We start from the raw sequence: 27,590 nt of genomic DNA on the forward strand, positions 1-27,590 counted from the left end.
TCGGCTGTAGTCCGGGCAGCCGCCATCTTGGATTATGTCGTCACCAGCGCGTCAGCGCCGCAAGTCGCACAAGCACAGAATGACTCAAATAACTGTAAAGAGATCTTATATTAGTCTATTTTCTTTTAAAGTGGTGTTTTTTTTGTGGCTTTAGACTCCAATTACATTTATGTATATAATATGTTACCCCCAATATAAACAGGTTCATAATATAACTATTTTTATAGTTTCTGTTTCCACTGTATCCATAATAATAATAATATGGATACAGTGGAACTAAAACATTATCTTGTGAAATCTGTGACCTGTTGACCTGCACAACTCAAAGAATCAGAATCGAGAATCATTATTTCTTGGCAGAAATGCTTTTAAACACTTGCTGTACATTCAGCTGACATAAAAATCTTGTTTTCAAATATGTAGAATAATTGTGAATTTAGCAGTAGCAGTAGTAGTTTTAATATTTTAGTTCATTTTTTGCAGACACCTTTTTTGTCCGTCAAATGTATTTAAAAGAAACTGAAATTAAAGGGAGAATTATATTTAACTGTCGAACCTTGTCATAATTTTATTTATTTATATATTTTTTTAAATTGGAAAAAAAAAAAAATGTTTGGTCTCGGCTTGTCTCGGTCTTGGTCTTGACTCGGTCTCGGCTCCTGAAAGTCTTGGTCTTGTCTTGGTCTCAGTGCATTCTGGTCTCGGATAGTGTGGTCTTGAACACAACACTAGTCTGCAGACACCTGAGGGTCTGCACGCACACTCGACTCAAGGTTTCGCCACGTCCTGGTCCTTGTTCAGGAGAGTGTCTGATTTTACATGCTGGATATTTCTACTGTCCTGACTGATAACGAACTCTGCCTTGCGGGCTGGTATTCGCTCAATAAGCATGCCTGCAATACGGGAGTTGCCATATCCCATAGTGAGACATCTCACAAAATATTATGAAATAGAACTTTAGGTTATGCATATAACCTCGGTTCTATGAGTAATATGAGTGAGATGTTTCACCAGACGACTGTTCCTGCTTGAACGAGTGAGAAGAGGTGCTTATTTTGAATGAGGAACTGTACATCCGCCCTCCCTCTTATAGAGGGTGAGAGCGTCCCTGGCGTGTGGACAGTAATTTCCAGCCAATCAGGGCTTGACGGATTGAGGAAAGTGCTTTTGAGGGCTACAGGGAGTGTGTATCCCATAGTGAGACATCTCACTCATATTACTTATAGAACCGGGGTTATATACATAACCTAAAGTTCTATTTCATAATATTTCGCAGTGTTCCAATGACGTCATAGGCCAGTGGTTCCCAAACTGGGGGGCGCGTGAAGTTGTGATGTTGGGGGGGGAGGGGGGCCTTGCTGAACCTCTTTATTAATAAAGAGCTTTATGACATTCAAATAAGAATCTTCCACTGAAACTCTATGGAATAAAGCTCTGCTGGCCCTGGTAGCTATGAGGGGTGGGGGGTTGAAGGTAGAGGCTTAGATTCACTGGATATGTATGGGAAAACCACTGTTATGTTATAACTTAAGAAAAAGAGGCTCTCTATTGATCAAGAAAAAACATAAAGTTCATTTTGGCTTTTGTTATTCGAATTTTACACACGTCTTAACACACATACACACACACACACAATATATCATCATCCCACTTAAAACCTGTTTTTCTTGTATTTTGACGGTAGATGCTTAGATTTAGTAGATATTTTTGGGAAAACCACTTTCATTTGTCAGGATAACAGTATATCCAAAATATGGGGTTATAATGGTAGTCAATAGGACCAAACTCAAACAGTGTCACTACATTTTATATCTCCTCTTCTATATATCTTGCAAGAAAAGTGATCATGGAATCATGAACATGACAATAAAATAAAGTTCATACAATTAGGATTTAAACTGAATTAGATATTGAGAGTTTAAAACACTGAATAAGCAGAAAGTACACGTTTGGTACCCAAAGGTGCCCCGAGAGTTAAAAGTATGTGTTGGTGAAGCTTTGGTCACACACAGGTGCTGTAGAGCGTGACTTTGTGGCTGATCTCATCCAGCAGCAAACGAACAGCTTCCTCTAGCTGAGCCAGTTCTGCAGCTTTGGTCTCCAGGATCAGCTGATTGGACTCATAAGAACCCTCCAACTCTGGAAAACACAAACACGTGTCCCGGTCAGGGATGAGTTTTTCTCTACTTTTGGTTAGATTATTCTCTATGTGGAGAGTCTGAATCTTTAGTTTGGTACAGTTCTGTGGATGTAGGCCCATTATGTTGTGATGAAATGTTGTGCAGTTGTGTCGTTCACCTCCCAGTCTCTCCAGTTTGATGCTGGTCTGAACCAGTAACTCTTTGGCCTCCAGCTGCAGCTCGTCGGCTCGTCTTCTGGCCTGAAGAACCGCATCTCCTCGATCCTCCACGTGCTCCTTTACCTGCCCAAATTTATCCTTCACGCCCTCCTCAAACTCCTACACACACACGCACGCGCACACACACACACACACACACCAGACACACACACACACACACACACACATCCACACACACACACATCCACACACACACACACACACACACACACACACACACACACACACACACAGAGAGAGAGAGAGAGTGGACCACGTCACAGAGCGTTATACAAACCATTATAGAATCTGACTGAGGTCTCTCACAGCTATCAGAAGCTCCTGCGTTCCTTTGGTGTTGTTCTGGGCGAGCTGGATGGCGTCCATGGGGTGTTGATTTTTGCGCGTCTTTATTTTTCTTCCATTTTCAGCTTCCAATATTTGAAAATCTACACCACATAGGAAACTGAAATTTGGTATAGTAATACAGCTCTGCCTGCTTTCTCAGAATGTATAAAAACATCTGCTATACATCCTATCTGGTGGACATGCCAGCCCCTTAAAATTGGAAAAAAGTTTTTCGGGGTTTGGGGCTGGAAAAAGTTTGGGCCTTCAGTAAACAACTTTACATATGTCTCAGCTCAATCTGATTTGATCAGCTTTGAGCTATGAACACAAACTTTTCAAATCACTAATGATTAGTTAGATATATGCATTGGTTCTTGGGTGACAGTTTCTTGAAATCCGAAAAAATACTTTTTTTTTTACTATATTCATTGGCCCATAACTGCAACTGAAAAAAATCTGATCTTTGTTTTCATTTATAGTATCAATATTACTCTTTCATGGGATATAAACAATTTCTCTTTATGCAACTTCTTAATTTTTACTTTGGACCACCACTTCGGGTTATTTCACCACTCTCAAATATTGAAAATTCTTTACATAAGGTCATTGTAGCTTGCCTCTGTTTCTTATAATCATTTATTCTTTATTAATTTTTCATTATGTATATTCTGACAGAGTATATGAAGCTGTATTACTATACCAAATTTCAGTTTCCTATGTGATGTAGTTCCCGAGATATCGGAAGCTGAAAATGGAAGAAAAATAAAGACCCACGAAAATCAACACATACCCCCCTCACTATATTGGCCATGTTTCAAAAAGTGTTCAACTAATCAAACTAAAAACTTACAGTGTGCTTATTGAATAATCACTGAACAATTGGTAAAAAATTGTGAATTTTTTGAGAACAAAATGCATGGGTCAGTTGTGAAATTAAATTTTTTTTACATTTTTTCTTGTCATTAAAATGTTTGATAAAAATACTCCATTATTACTCTTTGAAGTCTATCCTAAAACACATGTTATGATGTAATTATTCTACCTGGCGACTTCAGCCTGCCTCAGCAGAACCTCGGCCTCTTTGATGTCCGCGGCGCTCTGGTTGAGGATGCTCTCCACGCTAGTTAGCGTAGCCACTTTGTCCCTGATCTCCTTGGTGAGCTCCTGTAGCTTTTCTGTGGAGGTGGGCATCTCTAGGGCCAGCACCTCGTTGGACACCGCCTCGATGACAGACACGTCAGCTTTGTCGTCTGCGCCATAAGAACCCAGAGAGGTGAGAGAACGTCTCCATCAACAAAATGATTTGTATGTGATTTTCTTGCATTAAAATGTACATGTTTAGTGTATTTTTCTGTTTTGTGTGTTGTCCTCACTGGTGAGGAGGTCTCTGATCTCCCTGATGAGGTCACGGAGCTGCTCGTTGCTCTGCTCCACTCTCTCTCTGCTGCGGTTGGATTTGATCAGCACTTCCATGGCATTGGCCTTTGCATCATTTGCACAATTTTTGGCCTCCCAGACCTGAAAAATTTTAAATAAAGGACATTTTCACACACTTTTGAACTTGGGCTGTGTTTGAAATTGCACACTAATGTAATATACACCACAAATTCAATGAGTATATACTGTCTACTATATACTAATAGTTTGATAAGGATAATGATTGTTCCCACTGAAGTATACTTCCAAGTTTCCTAAGATGTATTTCGAACTTAGAACGACAAAAATCTGAAGCACACTGAGGCTAAATATCTCTATTCGCCATCTTTGAAAGTTCTAAAAGTATTTTTTTTTTACATTTTCTTTTAATTTTAGAAAGATCACATTGTCATAACGCGTTACAGATAGTCAAATGCACATGCGACTGCATCAATGCGGCGTGGCATGGAGGCGATCAACCTGTGCCACTGCTCAGGCGTAATGGAAGCCCAGGTTGCTTTGATAGCAGGTCATCTGCATTGTTGGGGGTCTGGTGTCTCTCGCCTTCCTCTGGACAATAGCCATAAATTCTTTATGGGGTTTCAGGTCAGGCCAGTTACTGGTCAGCTAAGCACAGTAACACCATGGTCATTGAACCAGCTTTTGGGACCTTTGGCAGTGTGTGCAGGTGTCAAGTCCTGCTGGCAGGTCATTTGGTCATTCGGTGCCTTAAAGGGGACATATCATGCGAAATCCACTTTTTAGCCCTTAAATGCATATTGTTGTATATTAGAGGTTTAGAAGTACAGAAAAGTTCAAATTAGTCTCTTCAGGTGCTCCATTGTTATCTTTATATTCTGTTTTGGTCATATTTTTCAATCTGTTTCGATTTTTCGATTCTCTATTACATTTTTTGAACAATAACGTCACAGTATTTGCAGCGGAACTGCCAAATTAGGACATCGACTCCAGGTCCAACACTTCGAGCAATCCGCCATTTTTATTTCTCGCTTTTATTTGTAGTCCAAGCTCAAGGATGCCAAAGTTACGAGAGGATATGTCAAAATGTTCGGTTGTTGGATGTAGTAACCCACACGCTTCATTACACCGTCTCCCAGCACTAGAACCTTTTCGAAGTGCCTGGTTGAGTTTTATTTTTCACGGAAATGTACCACATCTGTGGGTAAGGTCATTTTTGTGTAAGCGAAGCACTTCAAGGATGACTGCTTCTGCAACCTCCGCCAGTATAAAGAAGGATTTGCCGAAAGACTCGTCTGATTGAGGGGTCAATTCCTTCTATCTTTGGAGATGAAGAACAGAGCACTTCGGTAAGCTGTAAATAACGCTAAAAAAATGTGATAAGACGTCCCTGTCATTGTTTTGTTAGCATTAGCAGTTGCACCGTCTTCATATGTTAGCGCTGTGTGCTCATTTTAGATCCTTGATGATATGGCCCACGTGATTTAATTTAAGTCTAAAGTTTTCATTAGTCATTTCATTTTGCCGTTTTTGTCTCCGAAAAGACTGTATTAAAATGCATTTCGTGACGATAGTTTGGCGCTAGCATTAGCTCGGTGCTTGCGTTCGCTCACTTGTTAGGGTTCTGCAGGTTAATCATCTTCATTTTCATCTCGCTCCGCCGGGTCAGACTCTGGCTCGAACATGTAAAGCTGGAGGGACAAGTCTTCCGTTGTTGACATTTTGTAAATAACATGTGAATAAACATTTTCTGCGCCACGAGACAATCGTATCTCTTCTATCAAACTACAAAAATGGCCGAACAGTTGGAGTTGAACGGAGTGTCACCTCTAAAACCTGGAGAGCGGGCGGGGTATGAAATGTCTCATTTGCATTTAAAGAGGCCGCACCAAAACGAGTTGCTCTCAGAAGCACATCAGAAAAGGCCTGTGGAGCTATAATAATGAGGAATTCAGACGCAAGCATTGCAGTTCTGCTTTATATAGACCACAACTGTATGATTTATATGTAAAAAAGGAAGGACTTAAATGCATGATATGTCTCCTTTAAGCAAAAGTAAAATAAAATAAATATGGGCAGAAGATTAGCAAGTATAGTTATAGACTTTTAATATTAATATTCAATTAAAGGTGCAGTCTGCAACTCTTATAAAAGTGACTTTTTGTCATATTTGCTAAAGCTGTCACTATGTAAGGACAGGTTTGTGTGAAAAAAACAGACTCATTGAGTCCCCTCTGCTGATCCTACAGCCTTTTGCATATTGCCAGAATGCACAGCCACCGAGCAAAAAGAACCAATCAGAGCCAGGGTTGTGTTTGATGGGTTGTCTGACAGTTGTAGCTCACAGTCCCCGCCCCTTTCCCGGGGCTGGAGCATCAAATTTTTTTACAGTATATGGTCTGGAGGAGTAGAAGATGGAATTAGCGACTTTTTCTGCTTGAAAGGTAATTACTGCTACTTGATTTACATTGATTTGTAAACAACACAGAACTCTGTGGTGCATGTGTTGTTTGTGTGCGTGCAGCAGCCTCCATGTGGGCTGCTGCACGCACACAAACAACGCATGCAAACCCTAAACTCTGCTGCGATCATTAGTTATCACCTTATATTGTGTTCAAGTGTTCTATTTTCTGTGAATTTTGTTTTAAATAATTTATTTGAGGTTGAAAAATGGGACTTTACACTTTACACTTTTAAGGCTTTAAGTTGTGACTTTTCATTTCTGCTGTCTCATGTCTCCTGCTCTCTTCTCGAGGTCAGCCACATGCTTCCCAAAACACATCTTATCCCTCAAGGCTAGACGCAAAGGCACCCTTTTGGTGAGAGACACACACACACTCACATAGTCACACATACACATCCATTTACACACATTCACATCATACACACACACACACACCTATGCACATCTGACTATCACCCCCGATACCGGGAGCGCCATCTCCGAACGAACAGAACAAACTGACTTGACCTCCTCCCTGTTGCTTCTTTCTTATCTGTCGGGGGGTAGGACGGTTAAACGGTGTAGAAATGTGTGTGTGAAGAACTTTTTAAGCAGTCTTGCTTTTTCCTCTGCCCCGGAGCCTTTTGACCATCCTTGTTGTGGGCTGCCTTTCATTCTTACAGGATGGAAGCTTCTTTGTACTCTTTTCATTTAGTTTTATAATAAATCTTTTTTATATAAAATCATCATGCTTCGACTGGAGTCCATCATTCAATGAGAACAATAAATCGTGTCTCCAAATGAGGTCAACCGCAAATTTTTATTGCTTTATTTTTTTTATTGACTTTGCTTGTTTCTTAGTTGTGTGCTGTCCATCAGATTAGGTGGAATGTATCTAGATTCAGGTGAGGCTGCTGCATCTGTGTGGGTCAGCATGTCATAGGGCCACGCCGGCTTTCACAACATCCACCGTCTTGTCAGGGTGGAATTCCATAAGAAGCCCCAGGATTCTCCATCGGGCAGCCAGTACCTCAAAGCTGTTCTCAATCACCCGTTGGGCTCGTGAGCGCCGGGAGTTGTACACTTTCAGTGCATCATCAAGGTTGACTGAAAAAAAAAAAAAGAAATATACACATTAACACAAATACTTTCAAACTATTTATTAATCACATTAAAATAAATTCTGTACCTGGGTAGGGCCGCATCTGGTTCACCTGGAGTGGAAATGCTGCATCTCAGAGGAAAACATGTGGGTCAGCAGTGTTGGTGCCAGGTAAGTTCACAGGTGGTAGTAGCTCAAGAGCCCCCTGTAAAAGTCTTGAACCATGTTGACTGTCCTTAAAAATTCCCCCATCACTCGCTTGACCATATGAGACAATGTCCACCATGGTGAAACGGTACTTTGCATCACAGATTGCCATCAACACAATCAAATGAGTTCCCTTATAATTAAAGTCGTCACTTTCTGCATCTGGTGGGGCTTTGATCTGCATGCTTCCTGTCAACACTTCCCAAATGGTAAGGGAAATTCCAGATCCTCCAAAACTCATGTGAAATGTTTACAAACTCACTGCCTTTGGGTGAGGAAACAAAATCTGTTTTGTGGGCTTTCCAGATGGCCTGGTAAACCTAACCTAAAACTGTTGTCAACTGCAACTTATAACTGGCAGCAACAATTTTCTGGCTCGCTCCAGAAGTGAGGATTCTCAGAGTAACAGCCAATCTCTCCTCTAGGCTGACCGGACTTTGATGGGTCCTTGCATGCAACAAAAATGGCTCAATCCGATGCAGCAGGTCGTCGAAGGGGTGCGTGAACATCAAAAAGTAGCTGAAGTGGATTTCTTCATCTACAGCCCATCCATCCATCCATTTTCATACCCGCTTATTCCCGTTTAACAGGGTCGCGGGGGTCTGCCAGTGCCAATCTCCGGCTCTCATAGGGTGCTGGGCGGGGGGTACACCCTGGACAGGGCGCCAGTCCATCACAGGGCAACACAGACAACCATTCACTCTCTCATTCACTCCTATGGGCAATGTAGAGACTCCAATCAACCTTACAGTCACGTTTTTGGATTGTGGGAGGAAGCCGGAGTACCCGGAGGAAACCCACGCGGCACGGGGAGAACATGCAAACTCCACACAGAAAGGACCCAAGTCCACCCCAGGGCTTGAACCCAGGACCTTCTTGCTAACCACTATCGGTCTCATGAGCTGGCTGCACTCTCCATGCAGTTGCATGTAACGGGCGCACAAACCATCTTCTTTTACGATGGGGCTTTTGTCTGGTCAATAACCGCTGCTGCCATTGTTGAAGAAGACTGGTGCCCTGTCCAGGGTGTGCAACCGATGACAGCTCAAATGTGCAAACATGAGCCTTCACATATTAGGTTATGGTGAAGATCGGAGAAGTAATTTTTCTATTTCATAATGATTTTTTTTTCTATTAATAAAAATTTTGTCCTGGTTTTAAAATTCCTGGTTCTTAGAGGAAGACATTTTGTATCTCAGAAGCTTCTGGAGGGATGGAAGGAGAACCCCTTGTTGAATCGCTCTTAAAATCTGTTTTTAAATCGTTTCCACATAAATTTTTTCTTAGGTTGGCTTGCATCCTCTTGTTTTGGATATATTAGACTCTTTTCTTGACTCAGTTGTTCCTCCAGAGATTTTTTCAGTTGATTGTGTGCTTCTTGAAGCTCTGCGATTTCTTTTTTCATGGACAAAATTATTGTTTTCTGCGATTCTTTGTCCTGCTGCATTTGTTCAACGTGCATGCTCCAAAACTGATAAACATCTTCTCGTAGGCTCTGGATCTCTTTGTGTAGAGATGCCATTACTGCGACATGGTTGTTACTGTCAGTAGAGGCTGTGTGCTTCACTACTAACGTTTTTCAGGAGACACAGCTGTTATCTTGGAACACCGCTAACGTTTTCAGGAGACACAGGCTGTTATCTCGGAAACACCGCTAATGTTTCAGGAGAGACGTTGTGTTATTTCGGAAACACCGCTAACGTTTTCAGAGACACAGCTGTTTTGTTGAAACACCGCTAATGTTTTCAGGGAGACACAGTTGTTATTTCGGAAACACCGCTAACGTTTTCAGGAACTGAGAACAGCTGTTATCTTTGAAACACCGCTAATGTTTTCGGGAGACCAGTTGTTATCCTGGAAACACCGCTAACGTTTTCAGGAGAGACAGCTGACTTTGGAACACCGCTTGTTTTCAGGAGGGACACCACTGTTATCTGGACACCGCTAATGTTTTTCAGGAGACACAGTTGTTATCTCTGGAAAGAAGAATGTTTTCAGGAGAAAGCGTGTATCTCTGGAACACGCTATGTTTTCAGAGACACAGGGTGGTTATCTCTGGAACACCGCTAATGTTTCCAGGAGACACGGTTGTATCTATGGAACACCGCTAATGTTTTCAGGAGACACGTTGTTATCTCATGGAACACCGCTAATGTTTTCAGGAGACACAGCTGGTTATCTCTGGAACACCGCTAATGTTTTCAGGAGACACAGTTGTTATCTCTGGAACACCGCTAATGTTTTCAGGAGACACGGTTGTTATCTCTGGAACACCGCTAATGTTTTCAGGAGACACGGTTGTTATCTCTGGAACACCGCTAATGTTTCAGGAGACACGGTTGTTATCTCTGGAACACCGCTAATGTTTTCAGGAGACACGGTTGTTATCTCTGGAACACCGCTAATGTTTTCAGGAGACACGGTTGTTATCTCTGGAACACCGCTAATGTTTTCAGGAGACATGTTTGTTATCTCTGGAACACCGCTAACGTTTTCAGGAGACACAGTTATTTCGGAAACACTGCTAATGTTTTCAGGAGACACGGTTGTTATCTCTGGAACACGCTAACGTTTTCAGGAGACACAGTTATTTCGGAAACACTGCTAATGTTTTCAGGAGACACGGTTGTTATCTCTGGAACACCGCTAACGTTTTCAGGAGACACAGTTATTTAGGAAACACTGCTAATGTTTTCAGGAGACACGGTTGTTATCTCTGGAACACCGCTAACGTCTTCAGGAGACACAGTTATTCGGAAACACTGCTAATGTTTTCAGGAGACACGGTTGTTATCTCTGGAACACCGCTAATGTTTTCAGAAGACACAGCTGTTATCTCTGAAATAATGGAGGGGGCAGATGTTATACGCTTTACTTCTTTCTGCTCCTTTTCAATCAACTTTTTTTTCTTTTTTCACAAAAGAAATAAACAAACAAAAACAAAAAGAAAAAGAAAAAAGACAAAAACAAGACTAACTAGTTGTTCACTATGAGCAAAATCTGTGATCACAGAATCTCTGAATACCTCGTTTCTAAACTCTTCCATATTTTTACTCACAGACTGAAAGCCGAGGATGTTGAAGAGCATGGTAATCGGGTTTGTTATATCAGAAAAAGCCATTTTTGCATGCAACTTGTTACTTCTTTGTACCTTGTTGTTGCTCTTGGTTAAAGACGTGTGTCGTGTTCATATGCTACCTCTTCTTTTTATCTTGGCAAAAAGGAGGCTCGAAGGCAGGGTTCCATTGATGGCGTCATAGAGGCGGTGTGGTTGGACCGCGGAGCGCGAGGGAGATAGAAACTAATCACCGGTAAAAACTCCAGAAAACAATCACCAGGAATAAATATTGACTCCCTGGTAAAGATAGTAGCTCTAACAACTGGTAAAATGATAAACTGGCGATATTACAACCTGTGCAGCGGTATGGGGACACATATACTCCGCCTCTGGGTCCTAGTGCCTGCTGGTCGGTGGAGCCTGTTCTGTTTACCGAGCCATACGTGTCAAGTATCCCGTTTTGGCCGGGAAACTCCCGCATTTTACCCCTCTTTCCTGCCATCTTCCCGTATTAGCATTTCCCGTAAATATCCCGTATTTTAATGTAATAAATGAAAGATGCCTCACTAAACTGAACGCCGTCACTAGCCTCGCGAGAACTGCCTTGTGAAATGGCCTGGCTTGGTGGCAGTTCTCGCGAGATTAGTGCTGACAGCGGCAACAAACCCGGAAGCAACTCAGAAGAGAGATGAATGAATAAAGACGTTCTGGCGAAAAAAAACAAAGAACTGGTGTAAATATGTTGTGAAATGTGACAGAGAGTTTATCTTCCCAAAGAGCATCAGGATGCAACACAGTTACACGTTCTGTTAGATTAATAACTAGATTTTAACGTCTACTACAGCGGAAGTCACCATGAAAAATCAGCCAATCACAAGCTCCACAAATATGCACTGCTTTATAAAGTGTTAAAGAATATAAAGTCTATAATAAATGTGTCTATAATAAGTCATTAGTGAATACCAGAGAACCACATGAGTGAGCATGAGAAATTATAATAAAATATATAATGAAAATGAAATGTTAATGTCTAACTTAAAGACAAACAATGTGAAATTAATAATAAATATGCAATGTGTTGACTTGTATATAAACTGTAAGTATATTTAATAAACACATGTGCTTCATATACACGTTTATGTTTTTATTTAGTCTGATAGGGCTGGGCGATATATCGAGATTCAAGATGTATCAAGTTTTCTATTTTGGCGATATAGAAAACTATATTATTTCATATATATATATCTTATGTATCAAAATACTAGTTTTAGGAGTCGCTGGTTTTACTTCTCAGAACATGTAAAGCTCAGTTAGATGATTAATGAGTGCACATATTGTGCAGCTGTTTGCTAATAAATGTTCCTGTGTAGCATTTAGCATCAGCAAATTTAACCCAAAATTGTCTTTCTGGTCAGACTTTTTTCGATAAAATTATCTAGATTTATATTGTATTCACCATTTTGAGAAAATATATTGAGATATGAGTTTTGGTCCATATTGCCCAGCCCTAGTAGGAATGTTCACAGCATTTTAATGTTAATAAAGGTCGACCTACCAGACTCTAATCACATAATTGTATTTAGTAAGTGGTTGACAAGTGGGTATTTTAGATTTATTGTACACTTGTCTTAAAATATGTCCATCCACTCTTTTCATTATATCCATGTCTTTTAAGGCTTTTATTAAATAGTGTCGGCTGTAGTCCGGGCAGCCGCCATCTTGGATTATGTCGTCACCAGCGCGTCAGCGCCGCAAGTCGCACAAGCACAGAATGACTCAAATAACTGTAAAGAGATCTTATATTAGTCTATTTTCTTTTTAAAGTGGTGTTTTTTTTGTGGCTTTAGACTCCAATTACATTTATGTATATAATATGTTACCCCCAATATAAACAGGTTCATAATATAACTATTTTTATAGTTTCTGTTTCCACTGTATCCATAATAATAATAATATGGATACAGTGGAACTAAAACATTATCTTGTGAAATCTGTGACCTGTTGACCTGCACAACTCAAAGAATCAGAATCGAGAATCATTATTTCTTGGCAGAAATGCTTTTAAACACTTGCTGTACATTCAGCTGACATAAAAATCTTGTTTTCAAATATGTAGAATAATTGTGAAATTAGCAGTAGCAGTAGTTGTTTTAATATTTTAGTTCATTTTTTGCAGGCACCTTTTTTGTCCGTCAAATGTATTTAAAAGAAACTGAAATTAAAGAGAGAATTATATTTAACTGTCGAACCTTGTCATAATTTTATTTATTTATATATTTTTTTAAATTGGAAAAAAAAAAATGTTTGGTCTCGGCTTGTCTCGGTCTTGGTCTTGACTCGGTCTCGGCTCCTGAAAGTCTTGGTCTTGTCTTGGTCTCAGTGCATTCTGGTCTCGGATAGTGTGGTCTTGAACACAACACTAGTCTGCAGACACCTGAGGGTCTGCACGCACACTCGACTCAAGGTTTCGCCACGTCCTGGTCCTTGTTCAGGAGAGTGTCTGATTTTACATGCTGGATATTTCTACTGTCCTGACTGATAACGAACTCTGCCTTGCGGGCTGGTATTCGCTCGATAAGCATGCCTGCAATACGGGAGTTGCCATATCCCATAGTGAGACATCTCACAAAATATTATGAAATAGAACTTTAGGTTATGCATATAACCTCGGTTCTATGAGTAATATGAGTGAGATGTTTCACCAGACGACTGTTCCTGCTTGAACGAGTGAGAAGAGGTGCTTATTTTAAATGAGGAACTGTACATCCGCCCTCCCTCTTATAGAGGGTGAGAGTGTCCCTGGCGTATGGACAGTTCTTTCCAGCCAATCAGGGCTTGGCGGATTGAGGAAAGTGCTTTTGAGGGCTACAGGGAGTGTGTATCCCATAGTGAGACATCTCACTCATATTACTCATAGAACCGGGATTATATACATAACCTAAAGTTCTATTTCATAATATTTCGCAGTGTTCCAATGACGTCATAGGCCAGTGGTTCCCAAACTGGGGGGCGCGTGAAGTTGTGATGTTGGGGGGGGCCCTTGCTGAACCTTAAGCATGAAAAATGTAAAACGTTTTTTTTTTCTTTGCTCTTTATTAATAAAGAGCTTTATGACATTCAAATAAGAATCCTCCATTGAAACTCTATGTAATAAAGCTCTGCTGGCCCTGGTAGCTATGAGGGGTGGGGGGTTCATCCCACCTAAAACCAGTTTTCCCTGTATTTTGACGGTAGAGGCTTAGATTCACTGGATATGTATGGGAAAACCACTGTTATGTTATAACTTAAGAAAAAGAGGCTCTCTATTGATCAAGAAAAAACATAAAGTTCATTTTGGCTTTTGCTATTCGAATTTTACACACGTCTTAACACACATACACACACACACACAATATATTCTTAACCACATTCACACCACTCCTTTATGAGTATCCCGACACATCAAGACAATTTGTATAGTTTTCAGCATTTTTATTGCCATGCATTTTGCAGGGTAAGAATAAGTGTCCTCCATTGAAACTATGTAATAAAGCTCTGCTGACCCTGGTGTCTTGGGGGGGGGGGGTCATCCCACTTAAAACCTGTTTTCCTTGTATTTTGACGGTAGATGCTTAGATTTAGTAGATATTTTTGGGAAAACCACTTTCATTTGTCAGGATAACAGTATATCCAAAATATGGGGTTATAATGGTAGTCAATAGGACCAAACTCAAACAGTGTCACTACATTTTATATCTCCTCTTCTATATATCTTGCAAGAAAAGTGATCATGGAATCATGAACATGACAATAAAATAAAGTTCATACAATTAGGATTTAAACTGAATTAGATATTGAGAGTTTAAAACACTGAAAAGCAGAAAGTACACGTTTGGTACCCAAAGGTGCCCCGAGAGTTAAAAGTATGTGTTGGTGAAGCTTTGGTCACACACAGGTGCTGTAGAGCGTGACTTTGTGGCTGATCTCATCCAGCAGCAAACGAACAGCTTCCTCTAGCTGAGCCAGTTCTGCAGCTTTGGTCTCCAGGATCAGCTGATTGGACTCATAAGAACTCTCCAACTCTGGAAAACACAAACACGTGTCCCGGTCAGGGATAATTTTTTCTCTACTTTTGGTTAGATTATTCTCTATGTGGAGAGTCTGAATCTTTAGTTTGGTACAGTTCTGTGGATGTAGGCCCATTATGTTGTGATGAAATGTTGTGCAGTTGTGTCGTTCACCTCCCAGTCTCTCCAGTTTGATGCTGGTCTGAACCAGTAACTCTTTGGCATCCAGCTGCAGCTCGTCGGCTCGTCTTCTGGCCTGAAGAACCGCATCTCCTCGTTCCTCCACGTGCTCCTTACCTGCCAAATTTATCCTTCACGCCCTCCTCAAACTCCTACACACACCACACACACACACACACACACACACCACACACACACACACACACACACACACACACACACACACACACACACACACACACACACACACACACACACACACAACACACACACACACACACACACACACACACACAGAGAGAGAGAGAGAGAGTGGACCACGTGGTGGTCTCTTGGTGTTGTTCTGGGCGAGCTGGATGGCGTCCATGGGGTGTTCATTTTTTGCGCGTCTTTATTTTTCTTCCATTTTCAGCTTCCAATATTTGAAAATCTACACCACATAGGAAACTGAAATTTGGTGTAGTAATACAGCTCTGCCTACTTTCTCAGAATGTATAAAAACATCTGCTATACATCCTATCTGGTGGACATGCCAGTCCCTTAAAATTGGAAAAAAGTTTTTCGGGGTTTGGGGCTGGAAAATGTTTGGGCCTTCAGTAAACAACTTTACATATGTCTCAGCTCAATTGATTTGATCAGCTTTGAGCTATGAACACAAACTTTTCAAATCACTAATGATTAGTTAGATATATGCATTGGTTCTTGGGTGACAGTTTCTTGAAATCTGAAAAAATACTTTTTTTTTTTTACTATATTCATTGGCCCATAACTGCAACTGAAAAAAATCTGATCTTTGTTTTCATTTATAGTATCAATATTACTCTTTCATGGGATATAAACAATTTCTCTTTATGCAACTTCTTAATTTTTACTTTGGACCACCACTTCGGGTATTTCACCACTCTCAAATATTGAAAATTCTTTACATAAGGTCATTGTAGCTTGCCTCTGTTTCTTATAATCATTGTATTCTTTATTAATTTTTCATTATGTATATTCTGACAGAGTATATGAAGCTGTATTACTATACCAAATTTCAGTTTCCTATGTGATTTAGTTCCCGAGATATCGGAAGCTGAAAATGGAAGAAAAATAAAGACCCACGAAAATCAACACATACCCCCCTCACTATATTGGCCATGTCTCAAAAAGTGTCCAACTAATCAAACTAAAAACTTACAGTGTGCTTATTGAATAATCACTGAACAATTGGTAAAAAATTGTGAATTTTTTGAGACAAAATGCATGGGTCAGTTGTGAAATTACATTTTTTTTTAAATTTTTTCTTGTCATTAAAATGTTTGATAAAAATACTCCATTATTACTCTTTGAAGTCTATCCTAAAAACACATGTTATGATGTATGTAATTATTCTACCTGGCGACTTCAGCCTGCCTCAGCAGAACCTCGGCCTCTTTGATGTCCGCGGCGCTCTGGTTGAGGATGCTCTCCACGCTAGTTAGCGTAGCCACTTTGTCCCTGATCTCCTGGTGAGCTCCTGTAGCTTTTCTGTGGAGGTGGGCATCTCTAGGGCCAGCACCTCGTTGGACACCGCCTCGATGACAGACACGTCAGCTTTGTCGTCTGCGCGATAAGAACCCAGAGAGGTGAAAGAACGTCTCCACCAACAAAATGATTTGTATGTGATTTTCTTGCATTAAATGTACATGTTTAGTGTATTTTTCTGTTTTGTGTGTTGTCCTCACTGGTGAGGAGTCTCTGATCTCCCTGATGAGGTCACGGAGCTGCTCGTTGCTCTGCTCCACTCTCTCTCTGCTGCGGTTGGATTTGATCAGCACTTCCATGGCATTCGCCTTTGCATCATTTGCACGATTTTTGGCCTCCCAGACCTGAAAAATTTTAAATAAAGGACAATTTCACACACTTTTGAACTTGGGCTGTGTTTGAAATTGCACACTAATGTAATATACACCACAAATTCAATGAGTATATACTGTCTACTATATACTAATAGTTTGATAAGGATAATGATTGTTCCCACTGAAGTATACTTCCAAGTTTCCTAAGATGTATTTCAAACTTAGAACGACAAAAATCTGAAGCACACTGAGGCTAAATATCTCTATTCGCCATCTTTGAAAGTTCTAAAAGTATTTTTTTTTACATTTTCTTTTAATTTTAGAAAGATCACATTGTCATAACGCGTTACAGATAGTCAAATGCATATGCGACTGCATCAATGCGGCGTGGCATGGAGGCGATCAACCTGTGGCACTGCTCAGGCGTAATGGAAGCCCAGGTTGCTTTGATAGCAGGTCATCTGCATTGTTGGGTCTGGTGTCTCTCGCCTTCCTCTGGACAATAGCCCATAGATTCTTTATGGGGTTCAGGTCAGGCCAGTTTACTGGTCAGCTAAGCACAGTAACACCATGGTCATTGAACCAGCTTTTGGGACCTTTGGCAGTGTGTGCAGGTGTCAAGTCCTGCTGGCAGGTCATTTGGTCATTCGGTGCCTTAAAGGGGACATATCATGCGAAATCCACTTTTTTAGCCCTTAAATGCATATTGTTGTATATTTAGAGTGTTTAGAAGTACAGAAAAGTTCAAATTAGTCTCTTCAGGTGCTCCATTGTTATCTTTATATTCTGTTTTGGTCATATTTTTCAATCTGTTTCGATTTTTCGATTCTCTATTATGTTTTTTGAACAATAACGTCACAGTATTTGCAGCGGAACTGCCAAATTAGGACATCGACTCCAGGTCCAACACTTCGAGCAATCCGCCATTTTTATTTCTCGCTTTTATTTTGTAGTCCAAGCTCAAGGATGCCAAAGTTACGAGAGGATATGTCAAAATGTTCAGTGTTGGATGTAGTAACCCACACGCTTCATTACACCGTCTCCCAGCACTAGAACCTTTTCGAAGTGCCTGGTTGAGTTTTATTTTTCACGGAAATGTACCCACATCTGTGGGTAAGGTCATTTTTGTGTAAGCGAAGCACTTCAAGGATGACTGCTTCTGCAACCTCCGCCAGTATAAAGAAGGATTTGCCGAAAGACTTCGTCTGCTTGAGGGGTCACTTCCTTCTATCTTTGGAGATGACGACCAGAGCACTTCGGTAAGCTGTAAATAACGCTAAAAAATGTGATAAGACGTCCCTGTCATTGTTTTGTTAGCATTAGCAGTTGCACCGTCTTCATATGTTAGCGCTGTGTGCTCATTTTAGATCCTTGATGATATGGCCCACGTGATTTAATTTAAGTCTAAAGTTTTCATTAGTCATTTCATTTTGCCGTTTTGTCTCCGAAAAGACTGTATTAAAATGCATTTCGTGACGATAGTTTGGCGCTAGCATTAGCTCGGTGCTTGCGTTAGCTCACTTGTTAGGGTTCTGCATGGTTCATCATCTTCATTTTCATCTCGCTCCGCCGGGTCAGACTCTGGCTCGAACATGTAAAGCTGGAGGGACAAGTCTTCCGTTGTTGACATTTTGTAAATAACATGTGAATAAACATTTTCTGCGCCACGAGACAATCGTATCTCTTCTATCAAACTACAAAAATGGCCGAACAGTTGGAGTTGAACGGAGTGTCACCTCTAAAACCTGGAGAGCGGGCGGGGTATGAAATGTCTCATTTGCATTTAAAGAGGCCGCACCAAAACGAGTTGCTCTCAGAAGCACATCAGAAAAGGCCTGTGGAGCTATAATAATGAGGAATTCAGACGCAAGCATTGCAGTTCTGCTTTATATAGACCACAACTGTATGATTTATATGTAAAAAAGGAAGGACTTAAATGCATGATATGTCTCCTTTAAGCAAAAGTAAAATAAAATAAATATGGGAAGAAGATTAGCAAGTATAGTTATAGACTTTTAATATTAATATTCAATTAAAGGTGCAGTCTGCAACTCTTATAAAAGTGACTTTTTGTCATATTTGCTAAAGCTGTCACTATGTAAGGACAGGAATGTGTGAAAAAAACAGACTCATTGAGTCCCCTCTGCTGCTCCTACAGCCTTTTGCATATTGCCAGAATGCACAGCCACCGAGCAAAAAGAACCAATCAGAGCCAGGGTTGTGTTTGATGGGTTGTCTGACAGTTGTAGCTCACAGTCCCCGCCCCTTTTCCCGGGGCTGGAGCATCAAATTTTTTTACAGTGTATGGTCTGGAGGAGTAGAAGATGGAATTAGCGACTTTTTCTGCTTGAAAGGTAATTACTGCTACTTGATTTACATTGATTTGTAAACAACACAGAACTCTGTGGTGCATGTGTTGTTTGTGTGCGTGCAGCAGCCTCCATGTGGGCTGCTGCACGCACACAAACAACGCATGCAAACCCTAAACTCTGCTGCGATCATTAGTTATCACCTTATATTGTGTTCAAGTGTTCTATTTTCTGTGAATTTTGTTTTAAATAATTTATTTGAGGTTGAAAAATGGGACTTTACACTTTACACTTTTAAGGCTTTAAGTTGTGACTTTTCATTTCTGCTGTCTCATGTCTCCTGCTCTCTTCTCGAGGTCAGCCACATGCTTCCCAAAACACATCTTATCCCTCAAGGCTAGACGCAAAGGCACCCTTTTGGTGAGAGACACACACACACTCACATAGTCACACATACACATCCATTTACACACATTCACATCATACACACACACACACCTATGCACATCTGACTATCACCCCCGATACCGGGAGCGCCATCTCCGAACGAACAGAACAAACTGACTTGACCTCCTCCCTGTTGCTTCTTTCTTATCTGTCGGGGGGTAGGACGGTTAAACGGTGTAGAAATGTGTGTGTGAAGAACTTTTTAAGCAGTCTTGCTTTTTCCTCTGCCCCGGAGCCTTTTGACCATCCTTGTTGTGGGCTGCCTTTCATTCTTACAGGATGGAAGCTTCTTTGTACTCTTTTCATTTAGTTTTATAATAAATCTTTTTATATAAAATCATCATGCTTCGACTGGACGTCCATCATTCAATGAGAACAATAAATCGTGTCTCCAAATGAGGTCAACCGCAAATTTTTATTGCTTTATTTTTTTTATTGACTTTGCTTGTTTTCTTAGTTGTGTGCTGTCCATCAGATTAGGTGGAATGTATCTAGATTCAGGTGAGGCTGCTGCATCTGTGTGGGTCAGCATGTCATAGGGCCACGCCGGCTTTCACAACATCCACCGTCTTGTCAGGGTGGAATTCCATAAGAATGCCCCAGGATTCTCCATCGGGCAGCCAGTACCTCAAAGCTGTTCTCAATCACCCGTTGGGCTCGTGAGCGCCGGGAGTTGTACACTTTCAGTGCATCATCAAGGTTGACTGAAAAAAAAAAAAGAAATATACACATTAACACAAATACTTTCAAACTATTTATTAATCACATTAAAATAAATTCTGTACCTGGGTAGGGCCGCATCTGGTTCACCTGGAGTGGAAATGCTGCATCTCAGAGGAAAACATGTGGGTCAGCAGTGTTGGTGCCAGGTAAGTTCACAGGTGGTAGTAGCTCAAGAGCCCCCTGTAAAAGTCTTGAACCATGTTGACTGTCCTTAAAATTCCCCATCACTCGCTTGACCATATGAGACAATGTCCACCATGGTGAAACGGTACTTTGCATCACAGATTGCCATCAACACAATCAAATGAGTTCCCTTATAATTAAAGTCGTCACTTTCTGCATCTGGTGGGGCTTTGATCTGCATGCTTCCTGTCAACACTTCCCAAATGGTAAGGGAAATTCCAGATCCTCCAAAACTCATGTGAAATGTTTACAAACTCACTGCCTTTGGGTGAGGAAACAAAATCTGTTTTGTGGGCTTTCCAGATGGCCTGGTAAACCTAACCTAAAACTGTTGTCAACTGCAACTTATAACTGGCAGCAACAATTTTCTGGCTCGCTCCAGAAGTGAGGATTCTCAGAGTAACAGCCAATCTCTCCTCTAGGCTGACCGGACTTTGATGGGTCCTTGCATGCAACAAAAATGGCTCAATCCGATGCAGCAGGTCGTCGAAGGGGTGCGTGAACATCAAAAAGTAGCTGAAGTGGATTTCTTCATCTACAGCCCATCCATCCATCCATTTTCATACCCGCTTATTCCCGTTTAACAGGGTCGCGGGGGTCTGCCAGTGCCAATCTCCGGCTCTCATAGGGCGCTGGGCGGGGGTAACACCCTGGACAGGGCGCCAGTCCATCACAGGGCAACACAGACAACCATTCACTCTCTCATTCACTCCTATGGGCAATGTAGAGACTCCAATCAACCTTACAGTCACGTTTTTGGATTGTGGGAGGAAGCCGGAGTACCCGGAGGAAACCCACGCGGCACGGGGAGAACATGCAAACTCCACACAGAAAGGACCCAAGTCCACCCCAGGGCTTGAACCCAGGACCTTCTTGCTAACCACTATCGGTCTCATGAGCTGGCTGCACTCTCCATGCAGTTGCATGTAACGGGCGCACAAACCATCTTCTTTTACGATGGGGCTTTTGTCTGGTCCATAACCGCTGCTGCCATTGTGTGAAGAAGACTGGTGCCCTGTCCAGGGTGTGCAACCGATGACAGCTCAAATGTGCAACATGAGCCTTCACATATTAGGTTATGGTGAAGATCGGAGAAGTAATTTTCTATTTCATAATGATTTTTTTTTTCTATTAATAAAAATTTTGTCCTGGTTTTAAAATTCCTGGTTCTTAGAGGAAGCCGTTTTGTATCTCAGAAGCTTCTGGAGGGATGGAAGGAGAACCCCTTGTTGAATCGCTCTTAAAATCTGTTTCTAAATCGTTTCCACATAGATTTTTTCTTAGGTTGGCTTGCATCCTCTTGTTTTGGATATATTAGACTCTTTTCTTCTGACTTTTCTTGACTCAGTTTCCTCCAGATATTTTTTCAGTTGATTATTGTTTCTTGAAGCTCTGCGATTTCTTTTCATGGAGAAAATTATTGTTTTCTGCTGCATTTGTTCAACCTGCATGCTCCAAAAGTGAGAAAGATCTTCTTGTAGGCTCTGGAACTCTTTGTGTAGAGATGCCATTACTGCGACATGGTTGTTACTGTCAGTAGCAGGCTGTGCTGCTTCACTACTAACGTTTTCAGGAGACACAGCTGTTATCTCTGGAACACCGCTAACGTTTTCAGGAGACACAGCTGTTATCTCGGAAACACCGCTAATGTTTTCAGGAGAGACAGTTGTTATTTCGGAAACACCGCTAACGTTTTCAGGAGACACAGCTGTTATCTCGGAAACACCGCTAATGTTTTCAGGAGACAGTTGTTATCTCGGAAACACCGCTAATGTTTTCAGGAGACACAGCTGTTATCTTTGAAACACCGCTAATGTTTTCGGGAGACACAGTTGTTATCTCGGAAACACCGCTAAGTTTTCAGGAGAGACAGTTGTTATTTCGGAACACCGCTAATGTTTTCAGGAGACACGGTGTTATCTCTGGAACACCGCTAATGTTTTCAGGAGACACAGCTGTTATCTCTGGAACACCGCTAATGTTTTCAGGAGACACAGCTGTTATCTCTGGAACACCGCTAATGTTTTCAGGAGGCACGGTTGTTATCTCTGGAACACCGCTAATGTTTTCAGGAGCACGGTTGTTATCTCTGGAACACCGCTAATGTTTTCAGGAGACACTTGTTATCTCGGAAACACCCGCTAACGTTTTCAGGAGACACAGCTGTTATCTCTGGAACACCGCTAATGTTTTCAGGAGACACGGTTGTTATCTCTGGAACACCGCTAATGTTTTCAGGAGACACGGTTTTGTTATCTCTGGAACACCGCTAACGTTTTCAGGAGACACAGTTATTTCAAACACTGCTAATGTTTCAGGAGACACGGTTGTTATCTCTGGAACACCGCTAATGTTTTCAGAAGACACAGCTGTTATCTCTGAAAAATGGAGGGGCAGATGTTATACGCTTTACTTCTTTCTGCTCCTTTCAATCAACTTTTTTTTTCTTTTTTCACAAAAGAAATAAACAAAACAAAAACAAAAAAGAAAAAGAAAAAAGACAAAAACAAGACTAGCTAGTTGTTCACTATAAGCAAAATCTGTGATCACAGAATCTCTGAATACCTCGTTTCTAATCTCTTCCATATTTTTACTCACAGACTGAAAGCCGAGGATGTTGAAGAGCATGGTAATCGGGATTGTTATATCAGAAAAAGGCATTTTTGCATGCAACTTGTTACTTCTTTGTACCTTGTTGTTGCTCTTGGTTAAAGATGTGTGTCGTGTTCATATGCTACCTCTTCTTTTTATCTTGGCAAAAAAGAGGCTCGAAGGCAGGGTTCCATTGATGGCGTCATAGAGGCGGTGTGGTTGGACCGCGGAGCGCGAGGAGATAGAAACTATTCACCGGTAAAACTCCAGAAAACAATCACCAGGAATAAATATTGACTCCCTGGTAAAGATAGTAGCTCTAACAACTGGTAAAATGATAAACTGGCGATATTACAACCTGTGCAGCGGTATGGGGACACATATACTCCGCCTCTGGGTCCTAGTGCCTGCTGGTCGGTGGAGCCTGTTCTGTTTACCGAGCCATACGTGTCAAGTATCCCGTTTTGGTCGGGAAACTCCCGCATTTTACCCCTCTTTCCTGCCATCTTCCCGTATTAGCATTTCCCGTAAATATCCCGTATTTTAATGTAATAAATGAAAGATGCCTCACTAACTGAACGCCGTCACTAGCCTCGCGAGAACTGCCTTGTGAAATGGCCTGGCTTGGTGGCAGTTCTCGCGAGATTAGTGCTGACAGCGGCAACAAACCCGGAAGCAACTCAGAAGAGAGATGAATGAATAAAGACGTTCTGGCGAAAAAAAACAAAGAACTGGTGTAAATATGTTGTGAAATGTGACAGAGAGTTTATCTTCCCAAAGAGCATCAGGATTGCAACACAGTTACACGTTCTGTTAGATTAATAACTAGATTTTAACGTCTACTACAGCGGAAGTCACCATGAAAAATCAGCCAATCACAAGCTCCACAAATATGCACTGCTTTATAAAGTGTTAAAGAATATAAAGTCTATAATAAATGTGTCTATAATAAGTCATTAGTGAATACCAGAGAACCACATGAGTGAGCATGAGAAATTATAATAAAATATATAATGAAAATGAAATGTTAATGTCTAACTTAAAGACAACAATGTGAAATTAATAATAAATATGCAATGTGTTGACTTGTATATAAACTGTAAGTATATTTAATAACACATGTGCTTCATATACACGTTTATGTTTTTATTTAGTCTGATAGGGCTGGGCGATATATCGAGATTCAAGATGTATCAAGTTTTCTATTTTGGCGATATAGAAAAACTATATTATTTCATATATATATATCTTATGTATCAAAATACTAGTTTTAGGAGTCGCTGGTTTTACTTCTCAGAACATGTAAAGCTCAGTTAGATGATTAATGAGTCACATATTGTGCAGCTGTTTGCTAATAAATGTTCCTGTGTAGCATTTAGCATCAGCAAATTTAACCCAAATTGTCTTTCTGGTCAGACTTTTTTCGATAAAATTATCTAGATTTATATTGTATATCACCATTTTGAGAAAATATATTGAGATATGAGTTTTGGTCCATATTGCCCAGCCCTAGTAGGAATGTTCACAGCATTTTAATGTTAATAAAGGTCGACCTACCAGACTCTAATCACATAATTGTATTTAGTAAGTGGTTGACAAGTGGGTATTTTAGATTATTGTACACTTGTCTAAAATATGTTCCATCCACTCTTTTCATTATATCCATGTCTTTTAAGGCTTTATTAAATAGTGTCGGCTGGTAGTCCGGGCAGCCGCCATCTTGGAATATGTCGTCACCAGCGCGTCAGCGCCGCAAGTCGCACAAGCACAGAATGACTCAAATAACTGTAAAGAGATCTTATATTAGTCTATTTTCTTTTTAAAAGTGGTGTTTTTTTTTTTTGTGGCTTTAGACTCCAATTACATTTATGTATATAATATGTTACCCACAATATAAACAGGTTCATAATATAACTATTTTTATAGTTTTCTGTTTCCACTGTATCCATAATAATAATAATATGGATACAGTGGAACTAAAACATTATCTTGTGAAATCTGTGACCTGTTGACCTGCACAACTCAAAGAATCAGAATCGAGAATCATTATTTCTTGGCAGAAATGCTTTTAAACACTTGCTGTACATTCAGCTGACATAAAAATCTTGTTTCAAATATGTAGAATAATTGTGAAATTAGCAGTAGCAGTAGTTGTTTTAATATTTTAGTTCATTTTTTGCAGGACACCTTTTTTGTCCGTCAAATGTATTTAAAAGAAACTGAAATTAAAGAGAGAATTATATTTAAACTGTCGAACCTTGTCATAATTTTATTTATTTATATATTTTTTTTAAATTGGAAAAAAAAATGTTTGGTCTCGGCTTGTCTCGGTCTTGGTCTGACTCGGTCTCGGCTCCTGAAAGTCTTGGTCTTGTCTTGGTCTCAGTGCATTCTGGTCTCGGATAGTGTGGTCTTGAACACAACACTAGTCTGCAGACACCTGAGGGTCTGCACGCACACTCGACTCAAGGTTTCGCCACGTCCTGGTCCTTGTTTCAGGAGAGTGTCTGATTTTACATGCTGGATATTTCTACTGTCCTACTGATAACGATAACGAACTCTGCCTTGCGGGCTGGTATTCGCTCAATAGCATGCCTGCAATACGGGAGTTGCCATAATCCCATAGTGAGACATCTCACAAAATATTATGAAATAGAACTTTAGGTTATGCATATAACCTCGGTTCTATGAGTAATATGAGTGAGATGTGTTCACCAGACGACTTTCCTGCTTGAACGTGAGGAAGAGGTGCTTTTTTGAATGAGAACTGTACACCGCCCTCACCTCTTATAGGTGAGAGTGTCCCTGGCGTATGGACAGTAATTCCAGCCAATCAGGGCTGACGGATTGAGGAAAGTGCTTTTGAGGGCTACAGGGATGTGTAATCCCATAGTTAGACATCTCACTCATATTACTTATAGAACCGGTTCATATACATAACCTAAAGTGCTATTTCATAATATTTCGCAGTGTTCCAATGACGTCATAGGCCAGTGGTTCCCAAACTGGGGGGCGCGTGAAGTTGTGATGTTGGGGGGAGGGGGACCTTGCGAACCTCTTTATTAATAAAGAGCTTTATGACATTCAAATAAAATCTTCCACTGAAAACTCATTGGAATAAGCTCTGGCTGGCCCTTGGTAGCTATGAGGGTGGGGGTTGAAGGTAGAGGCTTAGATTCACTGGATAGTATGGAAACCACTGTTATTTATAACTTAAGAAAAAGAGGCTCTCTATTGATCAGAAAAACATAAAGTTTCATTTTGGCTTTTGTTATTCGAATTTTACACAAGTCTTAACCACATACACACACCACACAATATATTCTTAACCACATTCACAACACTTTTATGAGTATCCCGACACAGCAAGACAATTTGTATAGTTTTCAGCATTTTGCAGGGTAAGAATAAGTGTTCCTCCATTGAAACTAGTAATAAAGCTCTGCTGACCCTGGTGTCTTGGGGGGGGGGTCTCCCACTTAAAACCTGTTTTTCTTGTATTTTGACGGTAGATGCTTAGATTTAGTAGATATTTTTGGGAAAACCACTTTCATCATTGTCAGGATAACAGTATATCCAAAATATGGGTTTATAATGGTAGTCAATAGACCAAACTCAACAGTGTCACTACATTTTATTCTCCTCTTCTATATATCTTGCAAGAAAGTGATCATGGAATCATGAACATGACAATAAAATAAAGTTCATACAATTAGGATTTAAACTGAATTAGATATTGAGAGTTTAAAAACACTGAATAAGCAAAAGTACACGTTTGGTACCCAAAGGTGCCCCGAGAGTTAAAAGTAGTGTTGGTGAAGCTTTGGTCACACACAGGTGCTGTAGAGCGTGACTTGTGGCTGATCTCATCCAGCAGCCAAACGAACGCTTCCTCTAGCTGAGCCAGTTCTGCAGCTTTGTCTCCAGGATCAGCTGATTGGACTCATAAGAACTCTCCAACTCTGGAAAACACAAACACGTGTCCCGGTCAGGGATAAGTTTTTACTTTTGGTTAGATTATTCTCTATGTGGAGAGTCTGAATCTTTAGTTTGGTAGCAGTTTCTGTGATGTAGGCCCATTATGTTGTGATGAATGTTGTGCAGTTGTGTCGTTCACCTCTCCAGTCTGCTCCAGTTTTGATGCTGGTCTGAACCAGTAACTCTTTGGCCTCCAGCTGCAGCTCGTCGGCTCGTCTTCTGGCCTGAAGAACCGCATCTCCTCGTTCCTCCACGTGCTCCCTTTCCTGCCCAAATTTATCCTTCACGCCCTCCTCAAACTCCTAACACACAACAGCACGCGCACACACACACACACACACACCACACACACACACACACTACACCCACACACACACACACACACAACACACACACACACACACCACACACACACACACAC

General features: G+C 40.8%; 1 protein-coding gene across 4 annotated transcripts; it reads right to left on the bottom strand.

Annotated features, from left to right (window-relative positions):
- Positions 1-622: 622 nt before the first annotated feature.
- On the bottom strand, positions 623-11,346 carry LOC114464372 (laminin subunit beta-1-like). 4 transcript variants are annotated; one of them, XM_028448488.1, is made up of 8 exons: positions 10,892-11,345; positions 7,714-7,831; positions 6,981-7,631; positions 4,060-4,204; positions 3,729-3,936; positions 2,666-2,804; positions 2,299-2,458; positions 623-2,139 (listed from the first exon to the last, which is right to left on the bottom strand). In XM_028448488.1, the coding sequence occupies exons 4-8, from the start codon at positions 4,157-4,159 to the stop codon at positions 2,003-2,005; spliced, it is 744 nt and encodes a 247-aa protein (XP_028304289.1). In that variant the 5' UTR covers positions 4,160-4,204; positions 6,981-7,631; positions 7,714-7,831; positions 10,892-11,345; the 3' UTR covers positions 623-2,002. The 4 variants fall into 4 exon arrangements, with proteins under 4 accessions (XP_028304289.1, XP_028304290.1, XP_028304288.1 ...); XM_028448489.1 differs by lacking the exon at positions 7,714-7,831 and having other exon boundaries at positions 6,981-7,077; XM_028448487.1 differs by lacking the exons at positions 6,981-7,631; positions 7,714-7,831 and having other exon boundaries at positions 10,892-11,346.
- Positions 11,347-27,590: the final 16,244 nt, after the last annotated feature.

This window comes from Gouania willdenowi, chromosome 6, assembly GCF_900634775.1.
Source record: "Gouania willdenowi chromosome 6, fGouWil2.1, whole genome shotgun sequence".
NCBI classification, from domain to species: domain Eukaryota; kingdom Metazoa; phylum Chordata; class Actinopteri; order Blenniiformes; family Gobiesocidae; genus Gouania; species Gouania willdenowi.